This window comes from Dipteris shenzhenensis, chromosome 9 (genome assembly GCF_047967505.1).
Source record: "Dipteris shenzhenensis isolate YYH24624 ecotype China chromosome 9, Dip_SZ_1.0, whole genome shotgun sequence".
NCBI lineage: Eukaryota > Viridiplantae > Streptophyta > Polypodiopsida > Gleicheniales > Dipteridaceae > Dipteris > Dipteris shenzhenensis.
The window spans coordinates 40,924,407-40,949,202 of NC_141604.1; the positions used below are offsets into that span (position 1 = coordinate 40,924,407).

General features: G+C 46.7%; 1 protein-coding gene across 1 annotated transcript in view; it reads left to right on the forward strand.

The window, feature by feature from the left end:
• LOC147898637 (uncharacterized) overlaps positions 1 to 24,796 on the forward strand; it is a 510,556-nt gene that overhangs the window by 424,384 nt on the left and 61,376 nt on the right. Inside the window, exon 21 of the mRNA XM_087379736.1 lies at positions 14,674 to 14,958. Within this exon, the coding sequence (XP_087235862.1) occupies positions 14,674 to 14,958 (285 nt within the window). The remainder of the gene's footprint in view (positions 1 to 14,673; positions 14,959 to 24,796) is intronic.

The window sequence follows — 24,796 nt, forward strand, 5'->3', positions numbered from 1 at the left end:
ATAACCTACAGAGGGATACCTGTCCTTGAAAAAGCCCCCAACCAAGTGGACCCAGAAATAGGCAAATGATATGTATCCATCCACTCACTTGGTATGGCTGCATCTATCTACTGCATCCTTCCTCTGAGGTGACTAACTGAACGAGCTCTCTGATCCTCTGGAAGCATCCTGAAAGCTTTCCAAGCACCCACTGTGGATGCAGGTCCCAAATCCCATCTAGACCACTGCATATAATGTGACATGCCCAGTGATCTGCCATGCTCATCTACTATGCAATCATTCCACATGACTGGCTGCCTGTCAATTTCTTCTCACAAGACGAGGTTGGAACTCTTCAAAGAGTACGTCTGAAGCTGTCCCAAGCTTTCAGAATGGCAGCCATGAGAGGGGAAGTAGGAGATCTGAGACGGGCTGACGTAAAGATCCATCTAGAACTGTCCATCCAATCTCCTCCCTGAGAAGGTGTGCATGTCTGTATATTGCGTAAGAAAAAATATTTCCAAGGTTCCTGACTAGGCATCAAGCCTCTGACCACCATCTTGTAGAGCAAGGCTCTACACTACAAGTCTGGATCAATAATATTGAGGCCCCCTTCCTCAGTTGGGTAGAATGAGAGTCTCCCAAGCCACCCTAGCTATCACATTTGAAGTGCCGTCTAATCCACTCCACAAAAAGTTTTTGATAGGTCTCTTGAGTTGAGTGATACTACTTGCAGATTGGCACCAACAAGAGTAAACAAACTAGGCTATAGCCAATAGTATCTGGTTTGCAACCACCACTCTGGATGCAAGGTCAAGCCTGGCCGAACTCCAAAAAAGGAGTTTCCTCCTGATGCTCTCCAACACGGGAGCAAACTGCTATGCTGGAGAAATGCCCACCCCAACCTGGCATCCAAGATACCTGACGGAGACACTCCTCTGAATCCAAGTAAAGCCAATATCAACACCCCAATCTGGAGTGTCCTCATCACTAATCCAGAAACCATTGGATTTGTTCCAGTTAATGTGAGCCCCTGCTGCAATGCAAAATAAATCCAAGGCTGTCCTGAAAGAGGTGAGTGTTTGTGGAGTGGCATCCAAAAAAATAGCCGTGTCATCTGCCAGCTCACTGTCCAGCAACTCCTCTTCCTGTCTCAATGGAGGTCTCAGCCCAAAAATATCAGCTTGAGCTCTAATATAGAGGCTCATAGCTTTAGCCACAAATAAGAATAGAAAGGGGCTAGAGGGCCTCCCTGACGGACTGATCTGGATATCTAAAACCTATCTCCCCTGACTCCACCAATGAGTACCTGGCTATGGGCTGACCTGCAATAAAGAGCAAAAACCCCTCTAATCCACAAATCTGAAAATCCAAAGTGAAGAAGGGTTCCCTCTAGAAAACCCCAATCTACCCTGTCATATGCTTTTTCAAAATCCAGGAGTAGAATTGCTAGTCACTCAGAGCCTCCCAAAATGAGAATATGTTATCAAAAATGCTGCTGCCATGGACAAAGCTTGTCTGTGTGTCATGTATAAGATCTAGCAAGATGGGCTGCAATTGCAGGTTGATGGCCTTTGCCAATATCTTATACAAAGTGCCTAGTAAGGTGATCGGTCTCCACTGAGACACTAAATTTCTGCAACCTCCTTTTGGGATAAGATGAATGAGACCCTCTGAGAGTGACTCCCGCATCTCACCTGAGTCCCAAACGCCCTACAAGGCTAAGGTGATGTAATCCCCAATCTGATCCCAAAAAATAATAAAGAAAGAAGGTATAAGCCCATCTGACCCTGGACAACTACCCTTATGAAGGGCAGTAAGAGCGGTCCTGAACTCTATGTTGGTGAAGCGTGCATCCAGTGAAGCTCTCAAACCTCTATCCACCAACATAGGAATATGCTGCCAAATAGCCTGTCTAGCATCATCTCTGGCCCGTGACTCAGGATCTGCAGTCAGAAGGGAGGCATAGTAATCTGAAGCAATTTGCATGATGGCATCTGGATGTGTCTGAAGTATCCCATCTGAGTCAACAAACTGCGAAACACTCTCTCTACTATGTCTAGGGCCGAGAGTAGAGAAGAAATGCTTGTTGACTCTAACTCCCATATGCATCCAGAAAGACTCTCTGGCGTGAAAGGCATACTCTTCTCTCTGATCTAAAAGTGTATGCTGATGAGCTCTTGCTGGCAGCAAGGCGCTACTGAATCCATGAATCTAGGCCGTTTCTGCTCTTCTCTCTGAAGAGCTGCCAATTGCTGTCGAATGGCAATCTCTCTCCTGCGAATCTCATCTCTCCTAATACTAGCAACAGAATGATAAAAGCTGCTAATGTCAGTGAGAGCTGCAGCCACATCTGACGGGGATGACTAGGATCTCCTCTGCGTAGAAGGCGTCCTCATCCTGCTGATCATGGGAATCTGAGAATGTGTCACCTGCTGATCATGGGAATCTTAGAATGTGTCACAAGGGGATGGAGGATATCGACCACAAGTGGCACACTCCAGATCCCAACCTTCTGATTATCTTTCACGATAGCAATGGTGTGGAAATCAATGGACAAAAAATGGGTAGACACCATCAAGAAATTTCATGGGCAAGCATCAGACGAGCTCGCAGTTCTTCAAACAAATTTGCCTCATTTGGTACGTCTTCAGTCTAGCAGACGAGTTTTGTGGTTGATGAGGTGTGATGAAGACGATTAATGAGTATGGCATTCCTTTGTTGCTCGTCATGACTTCCCTTCTTGTGCGAGTATGGCATTCCTTTGCTGTAGGGTTCCGAATAACACACTTTGCCCTCTCCTTGTGCTTCCCCACCTCCACTCATACGTTTGTCAAACTTTGCCTAAATTTTCCACTCCAAGATTCAAAGGTCAAGACTCTAACAGCTGGTTACTGATGGTGGTGAGATAACGATTGGAGGTACTAGAAGTATTGGACAATAATGGGCATTGGCTTCTTCACCGATGCCTACGATCTCTGTTGCATCTCCACTGTCACTAGGCTTCTCGATCAAATTCACTTCTACGATCCCTTCACAGATGATGGTCAGCCTTGTACCCTCCCATCAACTATCTCCTCCTTCGTCAGTTGCCCTCATCGGAACCCTCATTGGTCATCTCCTCTTGGGCTCACTTAGTGACAAATTGGGTTGTACGCATGTCTCCACCTCTGGCCTTATTTTTAGTAGCTCCGACAACACCATCACTGATCGGTGCCAGTTTGTCATTTGCTTCTTGTGCGGGGCTGCACCTCAAGTTGTATAAGCTGTCACCTCTTACGTTGAAGGTTAAGCTTTCAAAGCCTTTTTCATATCAACGCCCTCAAACACAACGACACTCAAGACCTCTAGCGTCAACTTCATCATTTAAGGCTCCCTTTAATCAAGAAGAGATGGAAGTGAGGCCCTTCATGCCTTTTTAAGAGATTTGTAGACTTGCTGAGTAGAAATGGAGTAGTGAGACTGCCATACGCACCTCCTTGGCCATCGCCTGCTGCACCACACATGGAATGAACCTTCTGTCCACGTTTGCCTTGTGCTTTCCTTGTCTACGCTTGCTTTTCAATCAGGCTTGGAGTTCTATCTTGTGAGAAGAATGTCCCTCAAGATGCATCTGATCAGCAAAGCAAGGGAGCATACAAAAAATTGGCCGAGGCTCTGAAACCACCAAAACAACCAAAAAATGATCTGAAGTGGACACCCCCCAGCGCTGATGCCTACTGTCCCACCTCTGCCAATCATCCACATAAAGTCTGTCAATCCGTGCGTGGATAGGCATCCTTACTCTCCTGTTCGACCAAGAAAACAAAAGAGACTGTGGTTGAGTGTGAAAAGCATCATCATACCAAACATCTCTGCCACTGAACTGAAAAAGGAAGGCATCCCATGTTGCTCTCTCGAGGGAGTGAATGCCACCTTCCCTACCCCCTCTTTTGTCTGAAGGCATCTCAACCATGTTGAAATCGCCCCCACCAATAATCCAAGAATCTGCAATATGTGCCCAAGAGAGCAACTCCTTCCAAAGGAGGGCACAATCCCCTCTCAAGTTGGGTGCATAAAGGTTAAGGAAGCCAACCTTACGCCCACCAATCATCAAAATAACCGACTTTGCTCTAGAGGGGACTATGACTCCGTGTCCAATGACCAAGGGAAGCATTGAAGAAGAGATATAAATGCAAATGCCTCCCCTAGTGCCCAAGGCAGGTGACCAAAAAGTATGGCCAGAGAGAAGTTTACCTAACTTGGCACAATCTCTACCATCCCGCTTATGCTCTTGGAGCATAAGGATATCAATGGGGCCACCTAAAACACCTGGATGGAGTTGGTTATGAATCAGTTACCTACGGCGGTGAGGAGGTATGCCAACGAGGCCCTGAACGTTCCAACAAACGATGCTCATCGACGGGAGGAGGAGGCCGAGAGAAAGGCCCTACCCGACCTAGTGGTGGAGAAAATCCTCTCCTGTGAAAGAGTCCTCCTGTCAAGTAGAGGGAAATCAATTGGTGAAAGAAAACCCACTCCAGCAGAGGAGAAAACTCTGTCCAACGGAATCCCAATAACCGGCTCCCCCAGGGTGGAGCTTACAAACTCCTCCTCTATCTCAAACTCTGTCAAATCTGCCAGTATTGCAAAAGAGTTGCTATAAGAGGGAGCTGGCATAGGAGTGCAAAGAATCTCTGCACCTGAGGGAGAAGGATAAAAAACCCTTTTACCTCTATCAAGAGGTGAAGTGTGACTAACAAAGGGAGGGGACTGATCAGGAGCATCAGTGATAGAACCTGAAGAAATGGGTTGCCCCTCTTGATGAGCAGGTGGGGGGACTGGGGCAACCACATCTACGTCTGCAGGAATATCACCTGCCTGTAACTGAGAATGGTCCGAGGTGCCTCATAGAGGTGGTGGAGCATCAACAACCCTCGCAGGCATCCAACGGGGTACTGATCGTATTGTGCGCATTGAAGAAGAGGGTTCAGGTCTAGGGGCTGGTCCTGAAGGTCTTGGGCAAGAAGGGAGGGCTTTGGTAGCGTGTGTAGAAGAAGTAGGACGAGAAGGTGGAATAAACTGTTTGGGCCTTTTCTTCTTCCTTGGGCAATCCGGTGCCCAAAGGTCCTACAAATCCTGCACTGATCTTGTCTCCCAGCAATCTCAACTCTCTGTTGAAAGAAGGAACCATCTGGTTGCTGAAGCATAATGTGATCATATGTAATATCAGGGTCAAAGACGATGACCCTAACTCGTGGCACCCCATCCGATCTAACAGCCTCTGCTGCTGAAGAGGGCATGCCTGGGAGGGGGGGATCTCTATGACCAACCCAAAAGTAGCTCCTATGGATGGTAAGAGTCGATGGTAGACCTGAGGAAGGCCGGGGATCCTGATGAAAAGTTAGGTAACCCTGCTATCTTCCTCTCCTGGATCGAAACCCAAAGTGGAGGGTGTCAAAAATATCCTCCTGCTCAATGCCAAAGGACTAGCCCTCAGTACTGAACCTGGTGACTTTGGAGAATCAAATACCACCTGGAAGAACCCTCGTTCGAGCAGACGAACATCGGTGAGGTGTCCTGCGAGGTCTCCAGGTAAAGCCGAAAGCATCCAATCCCTAGCTTGTAGCTTGGAGGGGTGGGAACCGTGGATGCAAGCAAAGAGTGAGGTGGCATACTCCTGGTCTTGAGCTACTGAAGCTCGTCTTTGGAAAAGGTAATTGTTTTTGCGGCCGGTGGAAGTGGTCGAGGATTGGCTGAATGGGAACCCATTCATCAATCAAGGTGGAATGGCCGATACGAACACGAAGAGGCTCTGTCCGTCTGACAACCTGCTGCCAAAGAGAGAAAATCTCTCTCTTGTCCCGTTAGGGGTTGAAGAGGGGGGAGGGGGGGGAGGGAGGGAGGTGGTGATGTAGAGGCAGAGAAAGGGGCAGAGGGAGGGGCAGAAGGAAGGGGCAGGGGAGGGGAAGGGAGGTGGGGTAGGGGGAGCAGGGGATAGAGGGAGAAGGGGGATAGGAAGGAGGGGCAGCAGGAGGGGTAGGGAGAGGAGGAGAGAAGGCAATGGGGGGGTAGGGAGAGGAGGGGAGAGGGCAGCAGGGGGGCAGGTAGGGGGAGTGGGGTAGGAGGAGCAGGGGGTAAGGAGGGAAGGGAAGCAGGGGGTAGGGAGAGGCGAGGGGAGTAGCAAGGGAGAGGGGAATGGAGCGGGGTAGGGAGGGAGAGGTGCGGGGTAGGGAGGGAGAGCTAGTGGGGAAGGGAGAGAGGGAGCGGGGTAGGGAGAGAGGGAGCGGAGTAGGGAGGGCAGGGTAGCAGAGGTAGGGAGGGAGAGCTAGGCAGCAAGAGAGGGAGGGAGGGGAGCGGGAGAGGCAACAGGGGGGGGACAGCAGCGAGAGAGGGAGGGGCAGCAGTGGGGAGGGGGCAGCAGCCCGGGTGGAGGGGTTGGCAGGGAGAGGAGGAGGGAGGGGAAGGGAAGGGCTGGGAGGGAGGGGAGAGGGGTGCAGGACGGAGGGCAGCAGGCATACCATCCCTTATGGCATATCTTGCATATGTTTGGCCTTTTCTGGATGCCAAGTCATCCTTTTCCCTGGGTTTTAACACATGAGCCTTAGGCCATAGGCTCTGGACGAACTCGTCCACCTTTTGAGTTTCTCTAATCTCGGCCATTAGGGCACTCTCTCACACCGTGAAACTCATGTTATGCATAATGCGTGACAATGCATCAGCAACTTTATTATCCTTCCCTCTTCGGTACCGAATCGTCAAGTTAAACTCCAGCATGAGTTCTGCCCACCTAGCTTGGCGGCCTCTCAAGTCAAGTTGTTTACAAAAATGTTTCAGAGTATCATGATCAACATCCACATAAAATTCTAATCCATACAAATAATGTCTCCATGTTTTCAAAGCATTGACAACAGCATACAACTCTAATTCATGAGTTGGCCAATTTCGTTGAGAGGGAGAAAGCTTCTTGCTTTCAAAGGCTACTGGCCTTCCCTCTTGGAGAAGAACTGCTCCTACCGCAATGCCACTTGCATCGGTTTCAAGGAACAACGGTTTCTGGGGATCAACTATTTTTAACACCGGTCCTGTGACCACAGCTTGTTTTATGGCGTCAGACGGACTAGTTTTTAACTTGAGCCTCTTAATAAGCTTCGAGTTAATTACATTGTGTGTTGACGGTGAGTCAAACAACACAATCACATCATGATTGGCTACTTGCCCTTTCATTTTAATCAACTCGGGCTCATCGAAAACTGTATACCCCGTTGCTGCGGGCTTTGAAAAGATGTTATCGGGTGCACCGTTTACTAACTTAGTAACAGACACACTTAACAACATAGGTACTAACCTTTGAGAAGGTCCCGCCACACCGAGCGGTGGCTCTCCAAACGCAAGCTCGCACGACAGATCCACCTAAAACAGCCAAGAGGCTGTCGTCGCCAAGAGCCCGTCAGAGCCCGTCAATGTCCATCGCCAGCCTTACCCGCTGATTTCACAGGTGTTTCACCCAGCACCGCTTATCGCATCGAAGGGCCTGCCCATAACTTCAGTCTCACGCGCCACCATTCCCTGGCTCTAAGCTAACCGTAAACCAACGGGTTCACGTAGATAGCTCGTCATCCATGCTACCTCTGCGCTCTCTTCATACGCAATCCCCTCGTTCAGCTTGCATGCTCTGATACCAAATGATACATTCACTTTCCTGATCTCACTCTTCTGTCGATTCACGGGCTAATTCACAGGCGCTGGCATCCGTATTTCCTCCCAGCCACTCTCATGGATTGCATGCACACAAAGATACGTAATTCAATTTCGTTTCATGCATATCCACAAGCCCACAACTCCCTAGATGGTTCCCTCCTACCACATGTCATCATTTTAGACAATTAGCTTGGTACACCATTTACCCCTCTCTTGGGGCACAATTAAAACATTTGCCCCTTGGCATTCTCACACATTTAGGTGCACCTAGGCCTGAACACTCATAACCACCTAGTCGATGCCAATACACCCTCACCTAGGACCTTGGCAGTTACTTCCCTTGACCATTTTATTTACGCGCATGAAATATTACAGAAGTCGATCATCTAAGAGAAAATGCCCACTGATCTTTCCGAGGTCATGCTATCTCGGCTAGAGCATAACATTACCCCACCAATAACTACCTGGCTGTGGGCTGATCTGTACAAAGAGGAAACACCTCTGATCCAAGCATCAGTAAAGCCAAAACGTAGAAGGGTGCCCTCCAAAAAACCCCAATCTACTCTGTCATAAGCTTTGTCAAAATCCAAGAGTAGAATGGCTAGATTCTGGCCACTCTGCATGGCCCACTCTGAAGCTTCCCAAAAAGAGAAAATGTTATAAAAAATGCTTCTACCATGCACAAATCCCGTCTGAGTGTCATGAATAAGATCTGGGAGAAGGGGCTGCAATCGGAGGCTGATTTCCTTGGCCATAATCTTGTAACATGTCCCCAAAAGTGTGATAGGCCTCTACTGGGATACTAAATTTCAGCAACCTCCTTTCGGGATAGGTGGATGAGACCCTCTGTGAGCGTCCCAGGCATCTCGCCAGAGTCCCAAATGCCCTGCAGGGCTGATGTAATGTAGTCTCCAATCATATCCCAAAATGCAATGAAAAAAGAAGGGGTGAGGCCATCCAAACCTGGGCACTTGCCCTTGTGAAGGGCTGAAAGTGCAGTCCTGAACTCTGTGTTGGTGAAAGGTGCATCAAGCAAAACATGCATATCCAGTTTCACCAACAAGGGGATGCTTTGCCAAATAACCTGTCTAGCATCCTCTCCATCCCGTGTGTCAAGATCTGCAGTAAGAAGGGCGGCATAAAAATCGGAAGCTATGCGCATGACATCATTTGGATCTATGTGTAAAACCCCATATGAGTCAATAAGCTGGGATACACTCTCGCTACTATTTCTAGGGCCAAGAGTAGAGAAAAAGTATTTATTGACTCTGCCACCCATCTAAATCCAGAAGGACTCCCGTGCATGAAAGGCATACTCTGCTCTTTGATCAAGCAATATCTACTGATGAGCCCTTGCTGTAGCAAGGTGCTCCTGAATCCAAGCATCTGAAGGCCGTTTTTGCTCTTCCCTCTGTAAAGTTGTTAACTGCTGTGGCGAACACCAATCTCACGTCTAAGAATATCTCGTCTCCTGGTACAAGCAACTGAGTGGTAGAAGTCGCTAATACCAGAAAGGGTAGCAGCTACATGTGATGAATATGGCTGCCCACCCTAAACATGAGAAACCCATATCTGTAGAGCTGCCTTTGTAAGGTCCTCCTCTATGTACAAGGCATCTAGAATCCTAATGCTGGTAGATCGGCCTCTCAAGTGAGGCTCTGAGATAGCCAGCACAACAGGACAGTCGTCTGAAGTGGAAACCCCAGCAGTAATGCATACCAATCCACCTCTATCTAGTGCCCAATCATCTACATAGAATATGTCAATGCATGCGTGAATAGGCATCTGCTGCCTCCTGTTCGACCAAGAGAACAAGAGGGAATGTGGCTGAATAAGAAAGGCATCGTCCAACCAAGTATCTCTGCCACAGTAGTGAAAAAGGAAGGCATCCCAAGCTGCTCTCTCCAAAGAGTGAAGTCCTCCTTCTCTAACCCCTTTTTTGTCTGACGGTAACTCAACCATGTTAAATTCACCTCCAATCACCCATGAATCCGCAAAGGGGGCCCAGGAGAGCAAATCCTTCCACATAATGACACGTTTCCCTCTAATGTTGGAGGCATACAGGTTAAGGAAACCAACCTTACGCCCTCCAATCAAGAGAATAATCCACTGAGCCCTAGAGGGAATAATGACTCCGTGTCCAACAACTAAGGGGAGAACCGACTGCGAAACTGAAATAGAAGTGCCCCCCCTAGTACCCAAGGTAGGCGACCAAAATGTATGGCCAGAAAGCAACTTGCCTGACTTAGCACAATCTCTAGAATCCAGTTTGTGCTCCTGAATAAATGAGATATCAATGAAACCCCCAGTAACACCTGGATGAAGCTGATCCCGGATCAGCTATCTACGGCAGCGATGTGGGACGTCACCTAGGCCCTCTATGTTCTAGCTAATAATCCTCATCGATGGGAGGATGTAGAGTGGAATACCTTACCCGACCTAGTAGCGGAAACAAACCCCTCAACAGGGGAAAACCTCTTACTTGAGGAGCAAGGAATGGAACCAAGTGGCGGAAAATCAACAGGGGAAAGAAACCTGCCACTTGACAAAGAAGCCCTGTCAACAGGAAACCCAATGACTAGCTCACCAAAAGTAGAGGGCACAAACTCCTCCTCTGGGAGATCTGAAGCATCTGCCAGAGCTGAAAATGAGTTCTTGTGAATCAGGCCAGACACTGGAGTGCGAAGGATCCCTTCTGAGGGAAGAGGATCAATAATGTAAACCCTCCCCTTCCCCTATCCAAGGGAGGAAGTGAGGACTGCTCTCGATCCTGTGTCTGCCCAGCCGCAGAGACCTCTACTGCCTTGAGGAGAGTGTTTGGCACCGCTGGTTCTAGGGGAGAAGCTACAATCGGGGAGGAGGTCGTAGAGCTGAAGCGTCTCGGATTGTGTGAGGTATGACTGGAGGGGCAGCTCGAGGTGAAGCAGAGTCCACTAGTGTATCCTTGTGGCCTGAAGGAGGAATCTGCACATGAACCTAAACCCAAACGGAACCCATTGGTATGCGTCAGGTGCCCTTGAGGTAGAAGGTCGAGAGGCACCTAAGGTAGAAGGTGGCGGTATCAAAGGAGCGCTAAGTGGAGGAGCACTCTGGCGAGTAGGAGCTATACCACCATCCTGAGGAGGACCGCCATGTGGAGATCGAGGAGCAGGTGTTCGACCTGTACCACCCCCCTGTCGAGGCCGAGGAGCAAGTGTTGGACTTGTACCACACAAAGATGTGCAGGAAGAATGCCTTTGCTAAATACAGGAATCGTCATAGGTGAAGCAAAAAGTTCTATAGAAAACATATCAGAGTCACCAAACTTCCAAAATCCAGATCCATTGTGTTTTACAAGAGCGGAGTTGAAAGAAAACCTGCCGAAAACTTCATTAAACCACTGGTTACAAAAATTTGTTGATCAAACTGCTTTACAGAAGCCATTGGCCTACAGAAAGACCTCATTTATTATAAAAGTGTGCTGAAATCCAAGAAAAACACCTAGAGAAGGCGGACTATGTACAAATTGCTTGAGCTGAAAATGGAACCAAATTAACCCAATACCAAAACCAACAGAGAAACCAACATGCTAACAAGAGATGCCACAATGAGGAGGCAAACAAGCCAACTATATACAAAACCCTCCTGCTGAAACATATCATATGTCATTGTTCATCCCTTTCCTAAGATGGTGCTACAGAGACCTGTCCATCTCCGTGTTATACTCTCTCTCCTTGCCCTGGAGCTGTTCGTTGTATTGTTGCTCCCTTGAACTCGTGCTTCTTTTTCCATTTTGAGTTTCAGATGTTGCTTCTGGCACAAGAGCATTTGTGTATGGCCTGTTGCATTAAAAACAGTAGCCCCTAACTAGAAAAAGGTGTCATCCACGATTTGCTGATGTAAATGCAACGACCTTTGAGCCCAAGCATATGTGTCATTTAAGGACATGCAATCAGCCATATTGATAATATTGCCTAGCTATTCAAATCTGGCCTTCATGCCTTTCTGCTCCACTGGTTCCAAGGCTGCAACACTCACTAGATGATCCAGCCCGATGTAATCAATAGGTGCTTTGGTAGCGCGGTTGTTTCGCGCCAAGGTCTCATGCAGAGGAATAGTGAATAGCTCATCGACGTCCTCTTCTTTCAGGCTGACAGGAGACCTTTTCCTTTTCATTCCTATGAGCAAACGCCTATAACTTCCTCCTATCTACGTGTCTATGCCACAGTGGAGAATGATTGTCCAGATGATGAAGCAAGATAAATGGACATCATATCATTCTCATGCACAAGAGGACACTCCATAGACTCAGGCAAGAGACCACCCTCAAAGAGGTACCTTGGAATCGAGTCGACCTACGTAGCAGCACTAGTACACGTGACGTCGAAAGTGCTGGGTGCGGAGTAGCTAATATGTGGTCGGCGAGTAGGCACGAGAATGGAGGGCTGTAGGAGGGATAAGCTGTGGGGGGCCGAGTGAACTAAGAGTGCCTACTTCCCATGTATAGTCCTGTCACCACTTCTACCCTGAGTAAGATTGAGATCAAAGGGCTCCTGAGATGTAGCACAGATCTGCGGTATGCATGCTATAAGGATTGAAGAGATCTAGTAGCTAGCTAGGAACGGAATGGAAATGTGGAAAGCATAATAGAAAGCGAAATGGAAAGGAAAATGAAAGAACAGGTGCTAGAGGTAATGATAACCAAAATACTCACATGTAGATAGCTTGATGTTGACTAATATCAAAAGACTCAAGACAAGTACAACACTATATAGTGTGACACTAGACTCTAGAAAGCCACAGTATATATGGGATAAGTCCCAATATGACACGTGGCATGTCTAGGACTCACTAGACTATAAAACAACCCCTAGACACCTAGTACACACTTCTTCTTTTTTTTTGGGCAAAAAAGAGACTTCTATTAAAAGTAAGCAAGCTCTGTGCGGAAATACAACATGCTAAGCATGTAATAAAGAATGCCTCAGAAGAATGAGGTAGAAAGAAACCAAGGCTGAGGCAGAAAATGCCAACTCAACCCTATAGAAGTCTCAACAAGAAAGGGAGAGTCTCTCCAATCCCTGAGAAAAGTAACTCTCCTGGAGGAGGCTGCTCGAGAGGATCCTTGCATGGTTGCCCATATGGCCATCAGAGTGTGTACCGTATCTGTCCAAGTACTGGCCAAGATCTGAGAAGGGTGAACTTGAGAACCCTCCATAGCCCTATCATGGATTATGGCACGAGTGTCAATAATGAGCTGCTCCAAAGATGGAAGCTCCTTCATAGGAGCAACTGAAGGGACATGAGCAACCCCATCCGCACAAGAAACTAGGACATTAATATCTCATGCCTATAAGGGAGGGTCCGTGGCACCGTGAGAAGCCTTGAGATGGAGCTACCTCAACAACTCTGACTGGCACCCAACGTGGGACTATTGGAACAGGATGTGCTGATGGTCCTATTTGCGCTACAAAAGAAGGTCCAAGACAAGAAGCTGACGGCCAGAAGTGAAAAGGTCTAGCAGCACGAGAAGTGGTAGGACGTGTAGTAGATCGTGAAGTAGGTCCAACCGAGGTGGTGCAATCTCTAGAAAAATGCCCCAAGGGTCCTGTAGATCCTATACTAATCATGTCTCCCAATAAACAACTCTCTGCTTGAAGAATGAGCCATCTAGACGCTGGAGCATGATGTGGTTATCCGTAAGGTTAGGGTCATAGACAACTACCCTAACACGTGGTACCCCGTCTGATCTGATTGCCTCTACTACCAAAGAAGGCATCCCAGGAAGGGGGGGGGATCTTGGTGACCATCCCGAAAGCCGCTCCAATGGAAGATAAGAGTCGATGGTACACGTGAAAGAGGCTGAGAATCTAAGGAAGAGTGAAAACATCCAGCCATCCTACTCCACAGGGTCAAAGCCCAACGAGAAAGGTGTCAAGAAAATCCTCCTGGAGCTCAATACCAAAGGACTGGCCTACAACCTGAAAGAAACCTCGACCAAGCAGACGAACATCAGTGAGGTGCCCTGCGAGGTCTCCAAGTAAAGCAAGCATCCAGTAGTCCCTGGCCTGTAACCTGGAAGGGTGGGACCCATGGATGAGAGCAAAGAGCGATGTCGAGCTTTCCTGCTCTGTATCTTTTCTAAGCTGCGGCAGCTCGTCTTTTGAGAAAGTGATGGTTTTTGCGGCCAATGGAAGCGGGCAAGGATTGGTTGAAGGCTGAGCCATCGTCAATCGAGGTGTGAAGGTTGAATCAAACACATAAAAGCTCCATCCAACCAAAAAATGCTGCTAGGAAAGGCTAGGATGAGGAGGAAGGAGGATATAAAGAGGATAAAGAAAGAGTAGGGGGGGGAGGCAGTGATATCTAGCATGCAAGCTCCATAGAATTCATCATAGCCCCTATTCATCTGGATAGTGAATTGGTAGTGGCACGGGAGTTGTTGACCCAATCCCACCACTCAATGACCACTTTGTATAGTCCCCATACCGATGATTGGACTTGGTATCCTCTATTGTGGAAAATATATCTTTGTATCTATATTTCTTGAAAAATATAAAGGTCCCCAAACAATGATGTTTATGGGATAGTCTTGAAAGGGAGGAACATTTGGTTCCTTGAATTTGATGTAACTATAGTTGTTTGATGTAAATAGAGTTTGAGGAAGCCAAATATTTGTAAATAAGGCTATATTTATAGTAAACTTGTATGCTTTGATTATGCTGCTACAATGTACTTTTGTTGTATATGATATACATTCAAAGTTGGAGTTTTCTACTTTGTGTTCCTGCTGTCTGTCTCCGTCCTTTTTGCACTGCTAGTTTAGTCATTAATATAACTTCTCAAAATATAATGAAAGATTTAAAAATATACAGATATCAGTAGATAGGAATTATAATTTAGTTTCTTTTTCAAGAATGGGAACAGTACACACCCAAAAGTTATCTGACTTGTAAGTGTAGGACTGTAATAGATAACATTAATAACACAACTGGACTGGTATGCTCTTCAAAAATGTGATTGGTTTTCATGCAGGAGTGCGATCGATTCAACAGGCTACTGAATGTGATGAGATTAACTTTGAGAGAACTTCAACGAGCTATCAAGGGGCTTGTTGTTATGTCATCAGAATTGGAGAACATGTTCCAAAGCTTCCTAAGCAATCAAGTCCCAGCACTATGGACAGCAGTTTCTTACCCATCACTCAAGCCACTGTCATCTTGGGTCATGGATTTCCATAGGAGAATTGGATTTATGAGATCATGGATCAATAATGGACAACCCAAATGCTTTTGGCTGCCTGGATTCTTCTTTCCTCAGGTATCCTCAAAACTTTTTTGCTCCCATGCTGAGCTTGTTTGTGAGTTGTGAAGTTTTCCATTTCTTCCTCTCTGTTTCTCTTTTCACCTCCCCTTCACTGCTTGTCATCTATCCCCTCACTACTATCATTGTTTCTTCCCCTTTTGTTCCCTTGTCTGCTGCCATCTCTCCCCATCATAGTTTTTTTGGGCCAAAAAATGACTTACATTAAGTATAATAAAAACCCGCAAGAGCAAGGTCAAAGTGGAAATACATCATGCAATGCATGAGAAAAAACACTCCCAAGAAAGAGGTGGAAAACAGCCAAGGTTGAGACTGATAGTGTCATCTCGACCCTGCAACAGACTTAGTGTATGTATAGTGCCCGTCCATATACTGGCCAAAGTGTGGGAGGGGTGGACCTAGGATCCATCCAAAGCCTCTGTGCATCTAGATCTCCAAATATGGGACACTTGCTTGCTTGCTAATATCTCGAAGGAAGAGTCTCCTGAGGCATGAATAGCCTTGAAGGGTAAGACATGAATGTTATCTAGAGAACATGACTCAACCAAGTGTCGTCTGATCCCTAGGGTCCGAGACGAGAGTCATGTCTGTTTAAAAAATACATAAGGCCCCGAAAGAGACAGCCAAGAAACTGAGCCCCAAGTCGTGAAGAAGGGGGATAGAGCAAAAGAGCTGAAAATCCTAGCAATCATAATCCTGGCCTGTCTACAATCCCATAAGCAATGCTGGATTGCCTCCACAACATAAAGGCAAAAAGGACAGGTAGGATCAGTCCCTAACCTAGATCTCCATAACGTAATCCCACCATGAATAGAAAGCCACAATGAAGGAACAAATGGAGAAAGGTTGTGAACACAAGTGAGCAATAAGTGGTCACACAGAAACTCCAATAGAATGCTCAATGAAAATGAAGTACAAGTACTTGATATATATAGTACCCAAGTACTACACACCAAAATAGACTAAGTCCTAGTCTATCCTACACCGCCATATCATTGTATGTGTACTACAAATCCTCCCTCAATGATATGGTTGAGGTACTCTGGAATGATCTCTGAAGTACGTGTTGTACCTAAAGTACCATGGTTGCACAAATTCATCCATGTATGGACACATCAACCTATGGGAGTACAAAAGAAACAATGTCATTTTACAAACCCCCTTGACATTGTTTTAATGTCTCTGATCCCATGACGTGTGAAAAGAGGCGCTAACAAGATTTTGGTGAAGATATCTGCCACATTGTCCTTAGTGCAACAATAGATAAGGTCAATGAAGCCATTTGAAATACAATCCCGTATTTAGTGAGATGATGATTTTTAATGTGTTTCATGTGTTTGCTCTTGTTGGTGCCGATCTACAAGCAGTATCACTCAGCTCAAGAGACCTATCAGGAATTTTTTGTGGAGTGGATTAGACGGCACTTTAGATGTGATAGCCAAGGTGGCTTGGGAGACTCTTATTCTACCCACTGAGGAAGGGGGTCTCAATATTATTGATCCAGACTTGCAGTGTAGAGCCTTGCTCTGAAAGATGGTGGTCAGAGGTTTGATGCTTGGTTAGGATCCAGGGAAGGATTTTTTCTTACGCAGTATTCAGACATGCACACCTTCTCGAGGAGGAGATTTGATGGATAGCCCTAGATGAATCTTTATGTCAGCCCGTCTCAGATCTCCTACCTCCACTCTCATGGCTGCCATTCTAAAATCTTGGGACAGCTTCAGAAGTACTCGTCGGAGAGTTCCACCCTCCTCTCGTGAAGAAAGTGACAGGCAGCCCGTCATGTGGAATGATTGCATACTAGATGAGCATGGCAGATCATTGGGCATGTCACACTATATGCAATGATCTAGATGGGAGTTGGGACCTGCGTCCACGGTGGGTACTTGCAAAGCTTTCAGGATGCTTCTAGAGGATTAGAGAGCTCCTTCAGTTAGTCACCTCAGAAGAAGTGCAGCCACGATGCAGTAGATAGATGCAGCTATACTAGTGGAGTGGATGGATACAGACCATTTGCCTATTTTGGAGTCCATCTAGTTGGGGGCTTTTTCGAGGATAGGTATCCCTCTACAGGTTATAGCCTTGCAGGATGCACATGAGAATACTCTATTGGTAAGCTGAAAGGAAAGCAAAGAATGGACACAAACTCAGAATACTTGCATTATGGAATGAAGAAGAGTGAGGTCCTTAAGTAGGCACCTCATACATGCTCACTGACATCACTGATGACTTCAGAGCTCCACAATCATCTCCTCGATCTGCTCCTAGATTCTCTCAATCATCCTATGTGGCTCTCCACCACCTAACTGTGCTTGTGGGCACCTAACTGTGCCTCTAGCACTCACACATAGAAACATAAGGTGTGCCTGAGGCATACACCTTGAGATATCCCATCAAACCCCCCCTCAAGGGAATGCCTCAGGCTATGTCAAGGATACATCTAGTCTCATAGTTTCTCATGCCATCTCATGGTGGTCAAGGATAATTCTATGGCTAGGTTCTCATGCTAGCAAGGGTTCCCTTGGGTGTAAGGTAAACAAAAGGGATACAAAAAGACCTTCCAATGGTTATCTCCCCTACATGTACATGCACACAATGTCTGCAGGAGGTACCATGGAGCAAAACATACACATGGCCTACATCATAAGGTGACCAGAGGTGTTTACAAAACACACAAAACACAATAATTTATTTCATTCATTTTGGAGGACTATCCAGGCTGAGTACCTTGACATAAAAAGAGAGATCTGGAGCATACATAGAGATGCATAATCTTCAAAGGATGCCTCATCTTGTGGAGGCTCATCAACTGAAAGTAGATTTGCATTTTTTGTCTTTGCTTTGGCTCTGCAAAACTTCTCATTATGGTTGTTCTTGCCACAGTGCTTGCATGGATTAATTTTGAAGCAGTCCTTTGAAAGGTGATTTGTCTTTCCACAGTGATTGCAAGGGATATACTTGCCCTTCTGGACTTTTACAGCATAAACAGTGTCATTGCCTTTCCTGAGCTCCATATGCCTTTCTTCTTCTTGGAGAGGAGAGATAATACCTTTAAGATTAGGATTAGGAAGATTTTTCAAAGTGGTAACTATGTGATCATAGTCTTCAGGCATACTCTTAAGTAACACTGCCATAGCATCATCTGGAGTAATAGGAGAATTGAGAGAAGCTAATTGAGTCATAAGACTCCGCATATAGTTGACATGAGGTGCTAAAGTAGTACCACTAGCCATCTTCAATTCAAAGAAAGAGATTTTAAGTGATTGTTTAGAGATGTGAGAGCTAGCACCAAAAATCATGTCAAGCTTCTGCCAAGCTTCTGAAAGAGACTCCAAGTCAGAGATATGGTGAATATAATCATCTCCTAAAGCAAGAGCAATGATACCATATGCTTTTTCTTCTCTAGCTGGATCCCTTGCCGGTCGTGTCGGAGTTGAGGATTCTCTAGCATTGGAGGCCGTAGAAGAAGCGGTAGGAGTCGGTTTGACAAGTCCCCATAAGTTCTCCCTCATCAATGCAAATTTCACCTTCATCTGCCATGTGTGGAAGCCCTTTCCATTGAACTTCTCTAGATTCAATAGGGTAGCCACGAGAGGGTCTAACCCAGATATTGGGCAGTGTCTATCTCTCTTATAAGGCAAAAAATAACTGAAAGACTTCCAAAATATGAGCACTTGATGTAGCAAAGACTAGTGACCAATATTCAATCAATGATGCTTCTTCTTACATGCTTCGTAGAAGTGGCTAAAATGAATACTTTCCAATCAAAACCAGGTCTAACAATTCAAAACAAAACTGAAGCCACACTTGTACTGAAGTTATTGAAAGTTTCAAAAAACCAGAAATGCTAGAGTAGCATTTTATGTAGCATCATCTTCAAAAACTTGTCCAAAACTGTCAAAACTAAAAGGCTGAACTTGGAGGGCTTGTAGCTCACTCTTCAAAGCAAGGAAAAGAGGGCTTTCTGAAGCAAAAGAAAGCTCATATACCAGAGAGGGTCCAGCACAGAGGTTGGACGAAATGGTGTGCACTTTTGCCCGGGGGAGTTGCTACAGGCTGAACCTGAGTTTTGACGATTTCTCCCTCGTTACTGAACCAAATGAGCTGAAAAATGGCTCAAAATCTTTGTCTTGAGGTCGCCCATCTACTCCTAAGAGGGCTCAGGCAATGGCGGAGAAGGCAGGGAGTATTGAGCAATAGAAGAAATTCGCTGTTTGGAGAATGGCAGCCAACAGAGACGTTTTTTTCTCAATTGCTTGCAAGTGGAAGTTCACCCATACTAGAGGAGTTTCCAGCTCAGAGGGTTTGGGCAATGGTCGTTTGTAGGCAGAGAACCAAGCTCTCAAAGATTTTGGGAAGAAGGAGGAAAATGGAGAAGAAGAAGATGATGATGTGGCAAAAATGGGCTCAAGGGGGATCAAAGGGCTCTGATACCATGTTGGTAAGCTGAAAGGAAAGCAAAGAATGGACACAAACTCAGAATACTTGCATTATGGAATGAAGAAGAGTGAGGTCCTTAAGTAGGCACCTCATACATGCTCACTGACATCACTGATGACTTCAGAGCTCCACAATCATCTCCTCAATCTGCTCCTAGATTCTCTCAATCATCCTATGTGGCTCTCCACCACCTAACTGTGCCTCTAGCACTCACACATAGAAACATAAGGTGTGCCTGAGGCATACACCTTGAGATATCCCATCGTACTCGTCTTTCAGGTTCATGCAGGAGGCAGACTCCACAGATCTTCAGAGGACATTCTTTTGGAGGCTCCTTTTCAGCCTGTCAGGATTGCAGGATACATGGAGATGGGTAGAGACTCACAGTGGTATCTTCATCCAGAACCCATTCTCCTGGCTATTGGATCTTGGAGGCTTTGGTTGTATGGAGGTTCCCCTATTAGATCCTTGCAGTGGGATCCAGGGGAATGGGAGTGGATAGATGTAGGACATTGAGAGAAGAGCATCCCCTTCTTTCATTACACAGTTAAAAATGCCAAGAGATTCTAGCTCAGTTGTAGAGGTTGGAGCCCCTCTAGAGCTCCTCATTGGGAGACTTTTCAGATTTCTGCAGAGATGCAGAAAAACTTAACATCTTCACCTTTTGGGAGGCCACTCACTGGGCACAGGAGAGTCAGTAGGAGATTGCAGTTCTTCTTCTCGATTTTGAGAAGGCTTATGACAGGGGTTTCTTGGAGGGCACTATGAGGAGGCTAGGCTTTAGTGATAGCTGGATTTCTTGGGTCTCCTCACTTTACTCTCACTCTTCTAGCAGGATGGTGGTCTGTGGAGACAGAGGACCGGCTTTTCAGCTATCCAGATCAGTACGACAAGGATGTCCGCTTGCACCTTACCTTTTCCTTTTCATAGCGCAGGCTATGGGATACTTTATGCAAGCTACTAGTCATGGCACTTTGGGCCTTCATCTGCCTATCCGGCAGGAGTAGGAGCTTCTGGACACTGAGTTTGCTGACGACACAGCACTGATAGTCAGAGGAGATGCATATAGTTTTGCTACTGCTGCAGACTCAATTGACAAGTTCTGCCTAGCCTCAGGGGGACTTGTCAATTGGAACAAATCAAAAGGCATCTGGACTGGAGCTCAGCAGGATACCCCAGCATGGGGAGGAGACAGAGGCTTTGTGTGGATACCCAGAGGCACCTCCACGAGATATCTAGGCTTCCAAGTTGGCATTGAGGTGTCCCCGACGCAACAATTTGCCCCAGTTCTTGAGAGTATTCGGAGGAAGTTAGCCTACTGGAGTACGGCTAGACTTTCTTTGGCCGGAAGAGCATTGGTACTCAACCAGTTTCTACTTGCAATTATGTGGTACGTCGCGTCATGTTGGTGCTTTCATGCTGACTCGATTCGCCAGGTGAGGAGATTGCTTCGAAACTTTCTGTGGAGTGGTGGTGATGGTTCTGAGGACACTAGGGCCAGAGTTTCATGGGATACTATCACTTTACCCTCCTCACAGGGAGGACTTTGGGTTCTTGATCCAGAGATGCAGAGCAGAGCCCTTTTAGTCAAACTTCTTGTTAGAGGTTTGACTCCAGGAGATCAGCCATGGAAGCACTTTCTACTACATGGGATTCATCAGTGCACCCCCGGAGCAGCAGGCCAGTGGGCAGGTAGAGTCAGTTGGATCTTCCTGGCGGACCAGCATTCTCAGCCTTCCTCACCTCTGGTAAAAAGGCTTATTCAGATCTGGGATCTTTTTCGACAGCACCTCATCAGAACAGTTCCCTCCTCCAGAGAGGAAATTGCCCGACAGCCACTTTACCATAACCTCCTGGTTCGGTATCAAGGATCTTCCCTTGGTACAGAACTTAGGACTCCCTTGGCCAGTTGGCATGCTCAGGGGGTTGTGATAGTTGGAGATTGGTTCAGGGGAGGTGTGGAGATGTCAGAGGAGGTGATCAGAGATAGACACGGGCCACTTCGACAGATTGCTGCTACCGGATTACTGATCATGAGAGCTATTCCTCAGCAGTGGAGGGATATACTCACAGATCCTGCCTATGTTCACCCCATCTCTACTTGGTCAGGTTGTTTTAGTGAGGCTGAGCTATGCATCGGAGTTCGTTTAGGACCAGCACCGTTTATCTATTTTGAGGCGCACGACTCTCACAGATTGTATCCCACTCAGCCCCTAGATCGGCAGGAGCTCTTTTGGCAAAGAGTCAGGGTCATTGGTTGCCTGGGTAAGGAATGGGCCACAGATCCTTCCAGGTTGACCATTGCAGAGGATATTAGATGGAGACTTTGGATTTTTCAGGGTCGACCTCTTGCGGAGCTTGTGACTGGGGCATGGCCTGCTCCGGTGGCAGGCGATCGCCCTCTTTCCTTTTTTCAGTACTTGACGAGGGCAGGTTATAGGCTTCAGCAGAGAGACTCTCATCACCTACCATCTACCTCCCAGCATTGGCGCGCACAGGGACTTACTGCAGAGCTCTTGCTGCGCTACTGGACTCACTTTTGGGGCATCAGTAGAGCTAGGAAAGTCTCCTACTTTCTTTGGCTCACTATACATAGAGGCATACCTGTGGGTACTTGGCTTCAGCAGATGGGTAGATCCTCCTTGTGTATGCGTTGTCAGCTTGTAGAGGAATCTAGCAAGCATTGTTTATGGAGCTGCCCCAGCTCTAGAGTGGTCTGGACAGATATCTTCAGGTTGTTCTCATATGTTACATCCGAGTCTTTTCTCATGACATGGGGAGCTGCCCTTTGGGGGAGAGGATCTGGAGCCTTTACTCTCTTTGAGTCGAAGCCAGGAGACCACGGTTTCTTCATGCAGCGTCGCCAGAGACGGGGTCCCACAGAGGCCAACATCATGGAGCCACAGGATTTGCTTTTGGTACCTGTACCAGCTCAGGATTCCCTGCCTACTTCAGCTGCAGGGTCAGCCTGGGACGTCATTTCCAGCATTACCCTATGGTGGATATGGTGTTCGCGATGTTCTTTTGTCCTTGGGGGCCATTTATGCACGGAGGCTGACACTCTCGCTTCCATTTGGGCGGAGATTATCTTCACTCTCAGGAGTCAGTGGGAGCGGTGTACAGGAACCTCTTTGGCAGCTCGTGGGAGACTTATATCCTTCATGAGGACATGGGACTGCTCCTTGTTTTTTCATTTGACCCCTTTTGGGATGTCGTGGCATTTTAGTCCACCACCATGGCTTTTTTGCCACATTGTTGAGGCTAGGGATAGAGTACTTTCTCTCCCACCTGTTGTATGATTTGTTTTGAATGGAATATATCACTCTTTTATTTTTTAAAAAGAAAAGAAAAAGAAGAGAGTGATTTTTCTATTCCTATGGCATTTCTAGAGTCTCCTCCAAAAAATTTTTTGTAGATAAATAGAAATATGAAAATAATCCCAATGAAGAGCTCTCGAGGGCCTCCAACCTCCACAGTTGAGCTCAAATCTCCTCGCATCACTGACAGTAAAATGAAAAAAGGGGAGGCTCTTCTCTCGGTGCCCTTCATCAATCCACTCCCACGCTTCTGGGTACCACTGCAATAACTTTATGGAGACACCTCCATAAATCCATAACCTCCATGATTCTATGGAAATGAGTAGTGGCTCAGGATCATATACCACTATAACCCACAATGCTAACAAGCTGAAATGCTCTCTCTAGCAAGATGTCATATGTGATTCTGGACAGCTTACCTCCTGAATGCACATAAAAAACCAGGGCATCCTCATGTGCATGTCAAACTGCAATAACCTAAAGTGGAATGTATGTACTAGTTAACATGGAGATCCAAGTGAAACAAGTAATAGGCATGCCATATGTCTCCACCCAATCCACTTGCAACGCTGCATTGATTTGCTTAGTTCTCTCTGCACTCCCACTGAGATGACTAACCATTTGAGATACCCTGTCTTGTGGAAGCTTTTTAAAAGCTTTCCAAGATCCCACACTGGAAGTAGGCCCCCTCTCGCAACTGGAGCACTACATGTAGTGAGAAACACCAAGTGGTTTGCCATGCTCATCCAATATAATATCATTCCACATGACGGGCTGCCTATCTATCTCTTCGCCGAGTGGAAGGGAAAACCATCCGAAGAGTACTTCTAAAGCTGGCCCAAGCTTTTAGGATAGCAGTCATAAGAGGGGAAGAAGGAGATCTAAGATGGATTGATGTAAAGATCCATATGATTCTATACATCTAGTCTCCTCCTAGTGATGGTGTGCTGGACTGTATGCTACGAATGACAAAATCCTTCCAGGGCTCCTGCTGCCCATGCATAGGACCCCTCACAACCATGTTGCAGAGCAAGCCTTGCATTGTAACTCCATATAAAATTCCTTACCGGTCTCTTAAGCTAGGTGGATGTGAATATGAAGAAGCTACCACTCTGTTTTGTTTTCCCCAAAGAAAAGAACCTTCTATTAATGCTTGAAAAACTTCATACAAAACAGCAGCCCCAAAGGTGTTGAGTATGGAAAAAACTAGGAAAAGGTTGAAAGAAAAAACGGCCTATTCCAAAGAAACCCAGCTCACTACCTAGGGGATCTTTGGTACTAGGGCTAACATCCAGGTGAGGGGACTATACAACTAGCAAATCCCTCACGGAGTGAAAATGTAAAAAACTCCTGCAGGCCAAGCCTTGTAGAAACGAGCATGCCTCGCGACTGTCACCCTGGAGCCTGGAGTCCCACGCTCCCAAGTGGAGCGAAGGTGTAGACGATATCCTGCTAGATGGCGACCAGGGCAGCCGAGGAACCGGATGCTCACCCATCACTAGACTGCAGCAGTGAGCAACCCAAATGTTCCACGCAATGATACTGGCTACTACCTCCCATACGCTGTCATCTGGAGGAGGAGGAACGAGGCTATCAGGAGGGACCGCCTCATGGAGCTCAATCCTCTAAATGCTTTGACCTTGTATCCGGTAAGCTGGGGAGATCTCATCAATCTTGAACACATGTCCTCCCTCAGTCAACCAGGCTACCATCCCCCAAGTGTAGTCTCTCTAAAGACTCTGCATACAGGTCATGATCCTGAGGGCTCCCACCATCCAGATCCTCGTTGCACTACGACAGCTCAGAGGCAGTGTGGGATCATCTTCAGAAAACCAGCAGAGCAACAATGACACTGCCTCTCCACCCGCATCCGCTCCAACCACAGGCCGATGGGAAAGCCTCCGTGGGTGGCCACCCAGAAGAAGTAGGATATCTTTTTTTTTTTTTTCCAAGAAAAAGACTTCTATTAAGTAAGAGAAAAAACCCGCGAGAGCAAGCTCAAAGCGGAATACATCATGAAATCATAAGGATAAATTGAAAAACCCCCTTAGAGTGAGGTGGAAAAAAACCAAGGCTGA